A 13,382-nucleotide genomic window follows, 5' to 3' on the forward strand; every position below is an offset into this window, starting at 1 on the left:
CATAGCATGACCAATCTTGATGAAACATTGAACATAGCATGACCAAGCTTGATGAAACAATGAATATAGCATGTCCAATCTTGATGAAACATTGAATATAGCATGACCAATCTTGCTGAAACATTGAACAATAGCATGACCAATCTTGATGAAACATTGAATATAGCATGATCACTCTTGATGAAACATTGAACATAGCATGATCACTCTTGATGAAACATTGAACATAGCATGTCCAATCTTGATGAAACATTGAATATAGCATGATCACTCTTGATGAAACATTGAACATAGCATGATCAATCTTGATGAAACATTGAACATAGCATGACCAATCTTGATGAAACATTGAATATAGCATGATCAATCTTAATGAAACATTCAACATAGCATGACCAATCTTGATGGAACATTGAATATAGCATGACCAATCTTGTTGAAACATTGAATATAGCATGACCAATCTTGATAAAACATTGAATATTGCATGACCAATCTTGATGAAACATTGGATATAGCATGTCAAATCTTGATGAAACATTGAATATAGGAAGCTTGAATGGAGACTTAGCCTGGGATTGAATGTTGGCCCAGTTAAGTCAAAGTCAAGGGACTGACTCTAAAAATAGAAAAACACTCAATAACTGAACGTAAGATGGAGGTATTCTACTGAAATTGTGTTTGTAGGTAACAGCCATGCAGACCTACTTGATATGCCATTTTGGACCGGTCATGGTTAAGGTCACTGTTACTAATAATAGAAAAACTGTTTCATCAAACTAAACTAAGTTTTTAATTGGTCATTTTACTGAGATTTTGTTTGTTTGGATAGCATTGAGGCCTTGTCAGGTCACAGTCAAGGTCACTGTTTACTAGAATACAGCAAAAAGATTGCTTCTAGTCAACAACTTAAGTTTGCATTGATCAATCTGGTTTAAAAAACTTATTTTAGAAGGCTTTCATGGAAAACTAGCTTGCTTTTTGGGATTTTTTGGGCAAATTTGATCAGTGTATGGTCACTATTACTGAAACAAGAGAATATGGCATCAGCTAAATAACTTTGTGTTTGGATGGAGATATTGTAATGAAACGTTGTGTGTAGATATGTTAACATGACGACATTGCTGGGGATTTTATTTGTGGTCAGTTAGGTCAATGTCATTGTTACTAAAAATAGAAAAATGGTTTCTGCTCAATATCTTGAGTTTGCATGGAGGTTTGGATTGAGGCATACATTTTTTGTGTGTAGGTTGCTTACATGCAAACTTAATTTTGATTGCACAATTATTTAAATTAAATTGATAACTTAACTGTTTTTACTTTGCCATGTTTTTTGTTATCTCTATTTTTCAGAAATATAATGAATAAGCCCTCCGGATTCAGCCAAAACACACGCTTTGATATAACGCTTTACCGCTTCAATGTGCATTTTCATGCATTTGTAACCTTATAGAAAGTTACATATAATTAAATACCTTTCTTACGAGATTCAAGTTTTAAAAGCTACATTCCAGCCCTTAGATACTGATGAGCAGCAAACAGCATAAAACCTGAACAGACTGCAAGTTACTCACAGACACAGGATGTTCTGGTTTTATGTTGTTTGCACATAGCAATTTTCCATTTGCTTCTAAGTGGGAAAGGGTTAACTCACCAGTGATCACCTTGCCAAGAAACGGTTGCACAATCTTCCTGACATGTAACTTTTACAGAGACAGACGTGCTGCACTTTGTTGATAGCAGTGGCCTCCCCTTACAGGATGCAGACAAGCTGCTGACCCCCCAGAACGCCCTCTACCTTCAAAATTGTATTCTTGGACTGGCCATGCAGACGGTAAAACATTTAAGCCTTGCCTGTGGAGAATGGGTCTTATACTGTAGTTGAATTAACCCTTTGCATGCTGGGAAATTTGTCATCTGCTAAAATGTCGTCTGCTGAATTTCTAAAATTAGCATTTTTTTTCGATTTTTTCACAGAATACTATCAGAATAGCAAACAGTTTGGATCCTGATGAGACGCCACGTTCTGTGGCGCCTCATCTGGATCCAAACTGTTTGCAAAGTCCTTCAAAATTCGGTTCCCCCACTGAAAGAATTAAGTGTCATCCCAGGTTAGTCTTTGCAGCCTTCATAGGCTAATCAGGGATGACAATTTCTGCCTAAACTGGAGTTATGCTTAGAAGGTACTTTCTTTAAACAAAAAATGCTATTAAAGCTGTAAGTGTCTTCCCTGATTAGTATGTGCACTGTGCAGAACGAATTTGGAACGACACTTAACACACCTGTGTTAAGTACTGGTTTCTCTAAGTGAGGCTGTACAAGTTTAGGAAAATTGATGTTTCCTCTGTTTTACGCTTGTATTTACGGTAGACTTTAACCCTTTACTACTTAGATTAGTATTATGACGTGTTTGTAGTTCCTTATAAAAATAAATTTAATAAAAGACCTTTCCTACTAGATTCAAGTTTCAAAGGCTTCGTTTCCAACCCTTAGATACTGATGAGCAGCAAACTGCATAAAGCCTGAACAAAATGAGAGTTACTCGCAGGCTGTTCTGGTTTTATGCTGTTTGCACATAGCCATTTTCACTTTGCTCCTGAGTGGGAAAGGTTTAAACACATTAGAAATATGGTTTGGTAAATGCTACTTTATGGTTAATGATTTGTGTATAAAACAAATGGATGTACATGCATATTTCAGCATATTCTGCCATCAAAATGTTCCAACCTGATTTCTGGATTAACAGATGATAAGGTAAATATTTCAATATTTAAAAAATATTTAAAATCAGTATGTCCTATTTACTAATTGGCTGTAGGGTGGTAGTGGATGAACATGTTTCTAACTAGCCAAACATGGTTTAGTCCCTGCTCTTGTCCCATATGAATTTAGATGGAGGTAACCATGCCAACCAGGTGGCTTGAACCAAAACCCATTCGGTGGTCTACACTCTGGAAAATATATTAAACTTTTGCCTTATATATTAAAATAAAACTTTCAGGTCAAATTTCAAAATGTATGCTTGTGAAAAAGTACTGTTTTTGTATTTTTTTGGTTATATTTCATATAATGCATTCTTAGTATTTTTAGTCATTTTTTAATTTGCTAATAGAATAAGATATTAAAATGACCTCTTTACTGACAGTCTGAAAAAGAAAATAATTTTACAACACATCGGAACAACACATTCTGCCTTATTATATTTGATTTTCTATTCGAAGAGTCCTCCTTCAAACTAAGAATTTCCATAAAAGCAGAAAGTGTTGTCCCTGTATAGTGGAACTGCATATGCTATTTAGGATGACACTTTACCCTCATCCATTTAGTCAATTTTTTCCAGAACGAAGGCTGAAACCCTGGTTTTTATTTCCAGTTGGATGCAGGGACCCAGGTTTTGAGGCTTTTGTTCATGTATCTGCAAGTTCTTGAACTGCTGGTTGCTGACAAAACTAGTGTAGTCTCATTTTCTGAGGTAAAATAACAAGGAAACATTAACTTATAACATTACTTTAATCGTGATTTGAATTCTTATATCAAAATATTACAAGAGGAATACTTTTTCAGCACTGCACTTGATTTCAATTTTTCTATGTATGTATTGAAATTATAACCTTAGAAACTTCTACATGACTTCCCATGATTTTACTTCTAGAGATATTTAGACGATAAGATTCAGCGGAGCTGACATAATGATATGGGTTGTGCTCTGTAAAAGGGGTCAAATGCATGAGCATAAAGTGTTGTCCCAGATTAGTCTGTGCAGGCAAATCAGGGAAGACACTTTCCGCCTTAATAGGATTTTCGTAAAGAACTGTCTTCCTTTAAACAAAAATACAATAAAATCGGAAAGTGTCCTCCCTGATTAGCCTGTGTGAACTGCACAGGCTAGTCTGGGACAACACTTTATGTACATGCATTAAACCCCCTTTGCACACAGGGCGCCCCATATGTATAATATCAAACTAATAACCACCTTGAATACTTTTTGAGAACTGCCTTTTATTGTCCTAACTTATCTCTGCTATTGTAGGAGCTTTTGGAGGTTGTAAACTCCTTGACAAAAGACAAGATGTTCAGAGAACACTTTGCAGAAGGGGAGACCATTCGTTGCAAAGGTCACGCAAAAACCATCCGGCCCAATAAGGAATTAAGCGAAATGAGCGTGGTTGATTTTACCAAGATTTACAAATTCATCACAAAGCTGGATTTCCAGAACAACAAAATCGAGAAACTTCCGGACGATGTCTTTGCAAACTTTGAAGTTTTAGAATCAGTCAACTTTTCAAGGAACTACTTATCATCTATTCCAAGTGGTCTGGGAAAGCTTAGGGAACTGAACAAAATTAATTTCTCCCACAATGAGCTGAAAGATCTTGCGCCCGATTTTGTCGGACTGAAAGATGTGATAGTTTCTCTGGATATCTCCCATAATCCTTTCAACCATCTTCCTCACAGTGTCTTTATGCTCCAAAGTTTGGAAGAATTGAACGCTGAGAACATAGGCACTGTAGATCTGACGGATATTCACCAGTTGAAGAACTTGCATCACCTGAACATTGGTTACAATCACGTGGCTCAGATTCCTGACACTCTGGGTGAGCTGCCATTGATGATCCTGAGCATTGCTCTGTTAACCCTTGGGATGCTGGGAACTTTGACTTCTGCTAAAATGTCGTCTGCTGAATTTCTAAAATTAGCATTTTCTTCGATTTTTTTCAAAGAATACTATCAGAATAGCAAACAGTTTGGATCCTGATGAGGCGCCACGTTCTGTGGCATCTCCTCTGGATCCAAACTGTTTGCAAAGGCCTTCAAAATTCGGTTCCCGCACTGAAAGGGTTAACCCTTTACCACTTATATAAATATTTTGATGTCTTTGTAGTCCCTTAGACAGTTAAATTGAAATAAAGACCTTTCGTATTAGATGCATGTTTTAAAGGCGTCATTTACAACGCTTAGATACTGATGAGCAGCAAACAGCATAAAATATGATCAGAATTCGAGTTACTCGCATGCTGTTCTGGTTTCATGCTGTTGGCACATAGCCATTTTACTTTGCCTCTCAGTGGGCAAGGGTTAAAAGGATGTTTAATGCAAATGCGTTAAGTGTTTCCCCAGGTTAACCTGTGCAGTCTGCACAGGCTTATAAGGGACAACTCTTTTAGCTGTTTATGTATATATTTGTTTGAATGAAGAATTTTCTTGAGGAATACTAGTATTCAGTTTAGGCAGAAAGTGTCTTACCTGATAAGCCTGTGCAGAATGCACAAGCTTATTTGGGATGACACTTTACGCACATTCCATTAACCCACTTTTCTGGTATTTCCAACTCTAGGCGACCTGCCATTGACCTTTCTCAATTTGAGTGGAGTCCCATGGATACCGTTGTCTAACTACCCATCCATTGTGATGTTCACAAAGGCCCTGTCAGCAAATAATGTGACCAACAAGATGGACAAAGAGGTAAGTAAGGTTTAGATTTGTACACAAATTTTCTTTCAGCCTGAGCTGTGTACGCTGTAGTTAACGCATGTTTATTTAAATAATAATTTTTGATAACTATCAGAATTTCCACATATTTGAAAATTAATGTAGTAGTTTTGTCCATTTGATATCTTCAAACATAGCGTGTTGTTTAATTCTCATTTGAGTGTTTGTGATTATGAATTATAGAAAATGATCAATACAATGTAAATAGAAATTTATCATTACAATTTTTTTATACAAATTTATCAGTAATTTTTTGTTAAATGGAAACATCAATAAATTTTTTATCAACATTGATCAGTACATTTTATAATGGAAATTTAATTATTCATTTTTTATAGAAATTGTTTAGTACATTAAAATAAAAGATCAATAAACAATTTTGTAGAAATGTTACTGTCAAAGGCTGCTTTAACCCTTTCCCACTCAGAAGCAAAGTGAAAATAGCAAATAGCATAAAACCAAAACAGCCTGTGAGTAACTCGCAGTCTGTTCATGTTTTATACCGTTTCCTGCTCATCAGTATGTGAGGGTAGGAAATGAAGCCTTTTAATCTTGAATTTAGTAAAAAAGGGTCTTATTTTAAATGATACTTTCTAAGGGACAAAAAATGTGAAAAATACGTGTCTAAGTGGTAAATGGTTAACATGCTACATGTGACAACTATTTTTTTGTGACTTCTTTGAGACTTCTTCTTAGTCACTGATAAAAATATATGCACTAAGTACTCGTTAATAATGCAGCTTGTCAAGGAAAAGCCTGTACAGTCTGTGAACAGTGCTTAATACATCTGCATAAAGCGCTGTCAGAGATAAGGCTGTAAAGTATGCACAGGCTTATCAGGGACTGCACTTTCCACCTAGACAGGCTAATGTTGGAGGACCTTTAGGCATGTAAAGTTAACCCTGTTTTTTTCAAGAGTGAGGCTTAAATATTGTTGACCTTTTATGTAATCTGTTGGAGATGATGTAGATATTAAAGGCAGCAGCCTATGAAAACAGTGATGTAAATGACATCTGTTGAGGCATGCAAACAATCTATATAAACATAATCACAAGGCAATTATTGGTGTCCTAAAGTTTAAAATGGTGAACAAATCGCATAGAACAAGCAAACAAATCATGATTGGTATCCATTTGTGTTATCTGCAGGAGATGATTAGGCTGTTCAAGGGAGCTGACCTTGACGAGTCCAGTGACCTAAGCCGTGAAGAGGTTGCAACACTTAATCAGACCACGTTGTTTGACATGTACGCTAGGCTAGGGCAAAAGGCACTGGCATATCAGAAATGTGAGTATCAAATGTGCATTGTTTCACATGTACCCTTGTATAGGACAAAAGGCTCTGGTATTTCATTAATGTATCAAATGTGCATTGTGTGACTTGTACCCTAGTAAAAGACAAAATGCTCTGGCATTTCAGAAATGTGAGTATCAAATGTGCATTGTTTGACATGAGTCCTAGTATCGGACAAAAGGCTCTGGTATTTAAGAAATGTGAGTATAAAATGTGCATTGTTTGACATGTTCCCTAGTAAAGGTCAAAAGGCTCTGGTATTTCAGAAATGTGAGTATCAAATTTGCATTGTTTGACATGTATCCAAGTATAGGACAAAAGGCTCTGGTTTTCAGAAATGTGAGTATCAAATGTGGATTGTTTCACATTTATTCCAGACTGGAACAAAAGTCTTTGGTTTTTCAGAAATGTGAGTATCAAATAAGGGTTGTTATACATGTACCGTAGTATAGGACAACACGCTCTGGTATTACAGAAATGTGATTACCGGTATCACATGTGCGTTGTTTTCCATGTACCTTAGTAAAGGACAAAAGGCTCGGGCATTTCATAAATATGAGTATCAAATTTGCATTGTTTGACATGTACCCTAGTATAGGACAAACGGCTCTGGTTTTTCAGAAATGTGAGTATCAACTGTGGGTTGTTTCACATTTATTCCAGACTGGAACAAAAGTCTCTGGCATTTCAGAAATGTAAGTATCAAATAAGGGTTGTTATACATGTACCCTAGTATAGGACAACAAGCTCTGGTATTTCAGAAATGTGAGTATCAAATGTGCGTTGTTTGACATGTACCCTAGTAAAGGACAAAAGGCTCGGGCATTTCATAAATGTGAGTTTCAAATGTGCGTTGTTTGACGTGTATAGTATAAGACCTTTCTAACTAAGTTTCTGAAGCATCACTTTCCATCCCTATTATACTGATGAGAGGCAAATATCATAAAACCCGAACAGACTGCATCTTACTTGCAGGCTGTTCTGTTTTATTTTGCTGGTTGCATTTAGCCATTTTTACTTCGCTTTTGAGCTGGAAAGGGTTAATGGGTTTTATAACCTTAATTCTGCCATCATAAGAATACATATTAAATTTGAATGGAAAACTCTTTTTTGTTTATTTCCTATCCTATATTTCACCATAGGTCAAATACAATCTGCATTGAAAACATGTCCTCATTATTTGGACATGATTCACACATGTTCTTTTGTTAAATGCAAATATCAGATAAAAAGTCTAATGAAAAAAAGTACATGCATTTCAACCTCATCAACCAAGTTTGGAACCATCCAGAATTATGTACAACATGCATTGTGTTGAATTTAAATGTGATCAAATGTGATACAAATTCAAACACCTTTCTCCTTTATGTCTTTAGAATCCAGGTTTGAAACCATGATATTAAAAAGGATGGATGGCATTAAATGCATTGAATTAAAATGTGATAAAAATGTAAAAAAAAATCAATCTTTATTATTCTTCACGTCCTTAGCATCTAGGTATGCTCCAGTGATATTCAGAACTATGGACAGCATCTGTAGATTTAAAATTGGATAAAATTGGGATAAAATTTCAAACTTAATTTTTCAGCATCCTGACAGCATGTGTATGTATAAAATTGGATCAAATTGTAATAAAAATTTAAACTTTATTTTTCAGCATCCGGGTTTCCCCCAATGATATTCCACCTGCAGGGTTTGAAGACTCTGATACTTCAGTACCACGGGATCTCAGCTGTACCGGACCAGGTCAAGGATCTTACACAACTGACGGAGCTTGACCTTTCAGAGAACCCTCAACTGAAGACTCTGTCTGCAGAGCTGGGAGCTCTCCCTTTGAAACGTAATCTTATCATCTCAGCTTATAATAATAAAAGCAATAATAATATCAACAATAATAATAATATTATTATTGTTATTATTAAATATTATTTCAAATGAATAATAATTATAATATATACAAAATATAAATAATATTAAATAATATGAAACCAAAATTTGAACAAGATTTGTGCACCAGGGAAAGTCTGTTGTGGACTACTGTGAAACCATTTATTTTCGCCAGCACGACATTTCGTCATTTTTATAAAAATGACGTTTTCGTCAGCACTTAAATTCGCCAATTCCTGACTTTGAAAAAAAAATCTTCAGTCAATATCCGATTTGTTTGTCCGAAATATATCGCGGTTGCGATAAATCGTAGTAGGGAAAGAGGGAGGACACTTAAGAGTCACTTGCAGGAGGTGGGGCCTGTTTGTCACATGTCAATATACTAGTCTTTAGTTATCAGGTGATCAGTTATTGGCCCCCATTAGTGTATCATTATTAAGATTAGCGGATTAGTGGGACCGAATAACAGTTAACGAGTGTTTGAAACAGTGAAGCCAATTGCCAATTGGTCTTATTCATTTATTATCATCGCCAAACTAATAACAATCTTACCTTTATCGGCGCAAATTAGAGAAGATGCGAAGAATATTGGCTAAAATTAGTGTAAGCAAACTATTTGGTCAATTTTCAATAAAGTTTCAAGAGTTTTGCATCGTAAATATTTGATCACTTTAAGTACAATAATTTTCTGAAGTGTAAAATTAACAGTGTATTATGGGACAGCGGTGTCATAGGGCACAGTTCAGATTTATTTGTAACAACCAATGGACGAATGAGTTTAAGGATACAAAGCAATGTTTTATTGCGTCATACTCAGTCATTCGAAAAACGTGCTTTCCGGGGATTTCCTGAAAATCGCGCAAAAATATTAGTGAATTTTTGTAAACAAATACCCTACGTTTGGATGAAACTTAATATCATGATTGCTCATTTCTCTTTACCTGTTACGTTTTCAATTGCTACAAGTATCACTGATATGAAACATGTATCGTAAAACTTGTCAAAGCTGTCAATAATTAAAATATTGATAGCCCATAAACGAAGCACAAGCTATTTTTATATTTGTATTGTAGTTAAACGCAAACAACCAAACACAAATCAATATGTTCTATATAAATTTGTAATTAATGCGGAGAATGTATATAAGTCAGGTGTTTATCGCACATCATCATCTTTTAATTTCGTTTAATGTCTTTGATCAGGATCCGCTGCGTGGAGGCTGTATAATTTGCAACAACACTGAAAAACACAATACACACAATGGGTAATAAAGTTGTTAACAATTAGCACTAATCATTACTATTCTACCTAAACGAAGTCAAGGGAGTCGATACAGCTGTATTGCATTTGCGTTTTAGAGCAATGTCACGTGTCAGTTAAGTACACTGTGTAATTTACACCATTTTGTGTCAAAACCGGATTAATCTTGATTACAAAACAGATGAAGTATGTACGCGTGGATTACGTTGGATTTTAGGGCCTTATGCCTTTGGTAATTCAGTATTCATAATTTGTTCAAATATGGGACATAATTGTTCATTAGGATCTTGAATTCGTCAATCGGGCGACTGACGGAATACACGAAAATTAATGCCTGACGATTATTATAATTATAAAATTTAAAAAAGCATTTTCATTGATTTGTTAACTGTAGAGCAAAAACACACCAAATTTGCATAAACACAAATGACATTTATGCACTCATCAACTCACTACTACATACCGCAGGAAAGCAAGAACCTGAAAACCATGTGTCAAAGGCATTGTTTTTATGGGCCAATAACAAGGCCATATTTTTACCGCCTTCCATATCTCAAAAAGTATATATTTGACTGACTAAAATTCCAACGGAAGGTTTCCAACCAAACAAATCAAATTAGTTTGTCGCTCTTAAGGTCTATAACTTTAAAGTTGAACAATAGTCAATATTACATTGAAAACCCTTTTTTCAATTCTAAAGTATTTCTTGGCAAAATAGAACTACACAAATTTCCAAATTGTAATCAAAACAACTGATTTTTCCCAATTTTAAGGTCCCTTGCCCCTTTTCCTAACAAGTGAAAAAAACTCTGCTTTGTGTCTGATGTTAAAATGGTAAGCAACTACAATAATGTCTTACTCTATACCTCAAAATATCATTTATCATGCCAGAATTGCAGTTGAAAAACTGTCCAGCTATGAACACTCCACCAAAAGAGATCGTCGCAAGGGGGTTTGTGGCCGTTATGGGATACTTGAAACGTTTGCGACTGGGTGCCTCTCATTGCAAGAGAACCAAGCTTATGATGGTTGGACTTGGAGGAGCAGGAAAGACAAGGTTTTTAAATAAAGAAGTATTGTTTTGGGAAAATAAGGCTTAATACATGTGCGTTATGCGTCGCCCCAGAGTAGCCTAGCTGTGTTGGGGACAAACTTTTTTTCTTTTTAAAATTATATTCTTCTAATTATCATGGAGCTTTACAGTTCCGTGGTATAAAACTGGCAATATAAGGCATTAACTGACACACTTCAAACATCCTGATTGACACGTATTTGACACAAAGATGGTAAACCAGGAAGTTGAGTTAGAATTTCAAAAAACATCAATTATTTGTGTCAATTTCACACAAAAAAAGTGTTATTAACGACAAATTTTCTAATTTAAAATATTGATATTTAGTTATTTATGTATCAATCTTGCTCAGTGGTAATAGCAACATAATTTTATTTCTACCCTAAAATTCACTGTAATGCTTGTTTGCTCAATCACTCAAAGAAAAAGCACTTGCTCTGAAGATGTGCCCTGAACATCTGCTGTCGCACCTATTTTAGTATTGCTTAATTGCTTAAAGAAACACTGCTATTGAACTTTCCTCCTTTAATTTCCACTGTTTTACCTCTATTTTAGTCTGGTTCAGTCATTGATAAACAAGCGGTATAGATCGTTCATTAATTACGACGATCCAATCACGGACGGTATCCAGATCAATACATGGGAGGTTCCCATCGAGGATGAGGATGACAAGTTGACGTTCAGTGTCTGGGACTTTGCTGGCCAGACTGTCTACTATAACACTCATCAAGTATATTTTTAGAACATTTGCTATTTTTTAACAGTTTGCGCCAAGTGTAATAAACTGTTGTGCAAAGTGTATTTTGCTGAGACTTTCCATGGATAAATGCTTCAACAAAGCTTCATTATTAAATTCCCTCGAACTGTCATGTTTGTTTTTGCAATTTTCTGTGATTGAACATTTACCATTTTAGCCTTTTAAGAAGGTATGAATAATAATTTTGGAATACACATATATAATAAAATGTCTTATTCATTAAGAAATATTGTAAGGCCATTCAATAGCATAAATTATTTATCAATCTTCTTTGTGGGGCTGTCCTTTAAGTGTAGTTGTTGTATACATAATCGCCTCTAACCTGAGCTTGCCGGGTCCAATCCCTGCTCCTGGCCCCCTATGGACCTAAACACTTACACATAAATATTCACTTTGTTTGTATTTAAACTTAAATATTCTCTTTCATGGCAGTTCTTCCTATCAAACCGTGCTGTTTACCTGCTGCTGTGGAATGTGCGCCAAGGTTACGAGCACGCCGGCCTTGACTTCTGGCTCAGCTCTATTGCCTGTCATGCTCCAAAAGCTCCAATCATAGTGGTGGGAACACACATTGACAAGGTGATCTAAACTAGAACACACAGAAATACATTGTCTTTATTTACATTACAACACTCATGTATACATCTATTTTATACATTATTATGGTCTGTAATTTTGGGGTTCAAGTATTTTTATGTCCCCCACCACTGTAGTGAGGGACATATTGTTTTTGCCCTGTCTGTTTTTTTTTGTTTTTTTTTTTGCCCCAACTTTTAACATTTGCCATAACTTACTTTTGCAATATTGAAGATAGCAACTTCATATTTGGCATGCATGTGTATCTCATGGAGCTGCACATTTTGAGTGGTGAAAGGTTTGAGTGGTGAAAGGTCAAGGTTAAGTCATCCTTCAAGGTCAAAGGTCAAATATATGGGTCAAAATCGCTCATTTAATGTACACTTTTGCAATATTGAAGCTAGCAACTTGATATTTGGCATGCATGTGTATCTCATGGAGCTGCACATTTTGAGTGGTGAAAGGTCAAGGTCAAGGTCATCCTTCAAGGTCAAAGACCATATATATGGGGACATAGTGTTTCACAAACACATCACTTATTTTTACGCATTTTTAGTCCCTCAGAAATATAAATTTAATTAAAGACCTTTCTTATTAGATTCAAGTTATAAAGGCTTCATTTCCAACCCTTAGATACTGATGAGCAATAAACAGCATAAAACCTGAACTGACTGCTAGTTACTCGCAGGCTGTTCTGGTTTTATGCTTTTTTCACATACCATTTTCACTTTGCTTCTGAATGGAAAATTTACCATGGGCATGTGACCGCTCTAAGATTTAGTCATTTTTGTAGGAGTGAGATATATCTTTTTGTTGATATCTTTATTTATATCACAATTTGTTTTTGGAAGATACCTTCATTTTTATAGATATCTTTATTTATATCACATTTGTTTTTGGAAGATATCTTTATTTTTCTAGATATCTTTATTTATATCACAATTTGTTTTTTGCAAATATGTTCATTTTTATGTCCCCCATTTTAGTAGTGGGGGACATGTTGTTTTTGCCCTGTCTGTTGGTTGGTTGGTGGGTCTGTTGGTTGGT

At 35.4% G+C, this 13,382-nt stretch overlaps 1 protein-coding gene across 1 annotated transcript in view; it reads left to right on the top strand.

The window, feature by feature from the left end:
- Positions 1–13,382, top strand: part of LOC127850014 (uncharacterized) — a 116,576-nt gene that overhangs the window by 42,765 nt on the left and 60,429 nt on the right. The window contains exons 22-31 of the mRNA XM_052382741.1: positions 1,713–1,834; positions 2,701–2,754; positions 3,374–3,472; positions 4,031–4,595; positions 5,336–5,463; positions 6,639–6,777; positions 8,441–8,623; positions 10,822–10,987; positions 11,558–11,732; positions 12,192–12,338. Of these exons, the coding sequence (XP_052238701.1) occupies positions 1,713–1,834; positions 2,701–2,754; positions 3,374–3,472; positions 4,031–4,595; positions 5,336–5,463; positions 6,639–6,777; positions 8,441–8,623; positions 10,822–10,987; positions 11,558–11,732; positions 12,192–12,338 (1,778 nt within the window). The remainder of the gene's footprint in view (positions 1–1,712; positions 1,835–2,700; positions 2,755–3,373; positions 3,473–4,030; positions 4,596–5,335; positions 5,464–6,638; positions 6,778–8,440; positions 8,624–10,821; positions 10,988–11,557; positions 11,733–12,191; positions 12,339–13,382) is intronic.

This window comes from Dreissena polymorpha, chromosome 11, assembly GCF_020536995.1.
Source record: "Dreissena polymorpha isolate Duluth1 chromosome 11, UMN_Dpol_1.0, whole genome shotgun sequence".
In the NCBI taxonomy this organism is placed as follows: domain Eukaryota; kingdom Metazoa; phylum Mollusca; class Bivalvia; order Myida; family Dreissenidae; genus Dreissena; species Dreissena polymorpha.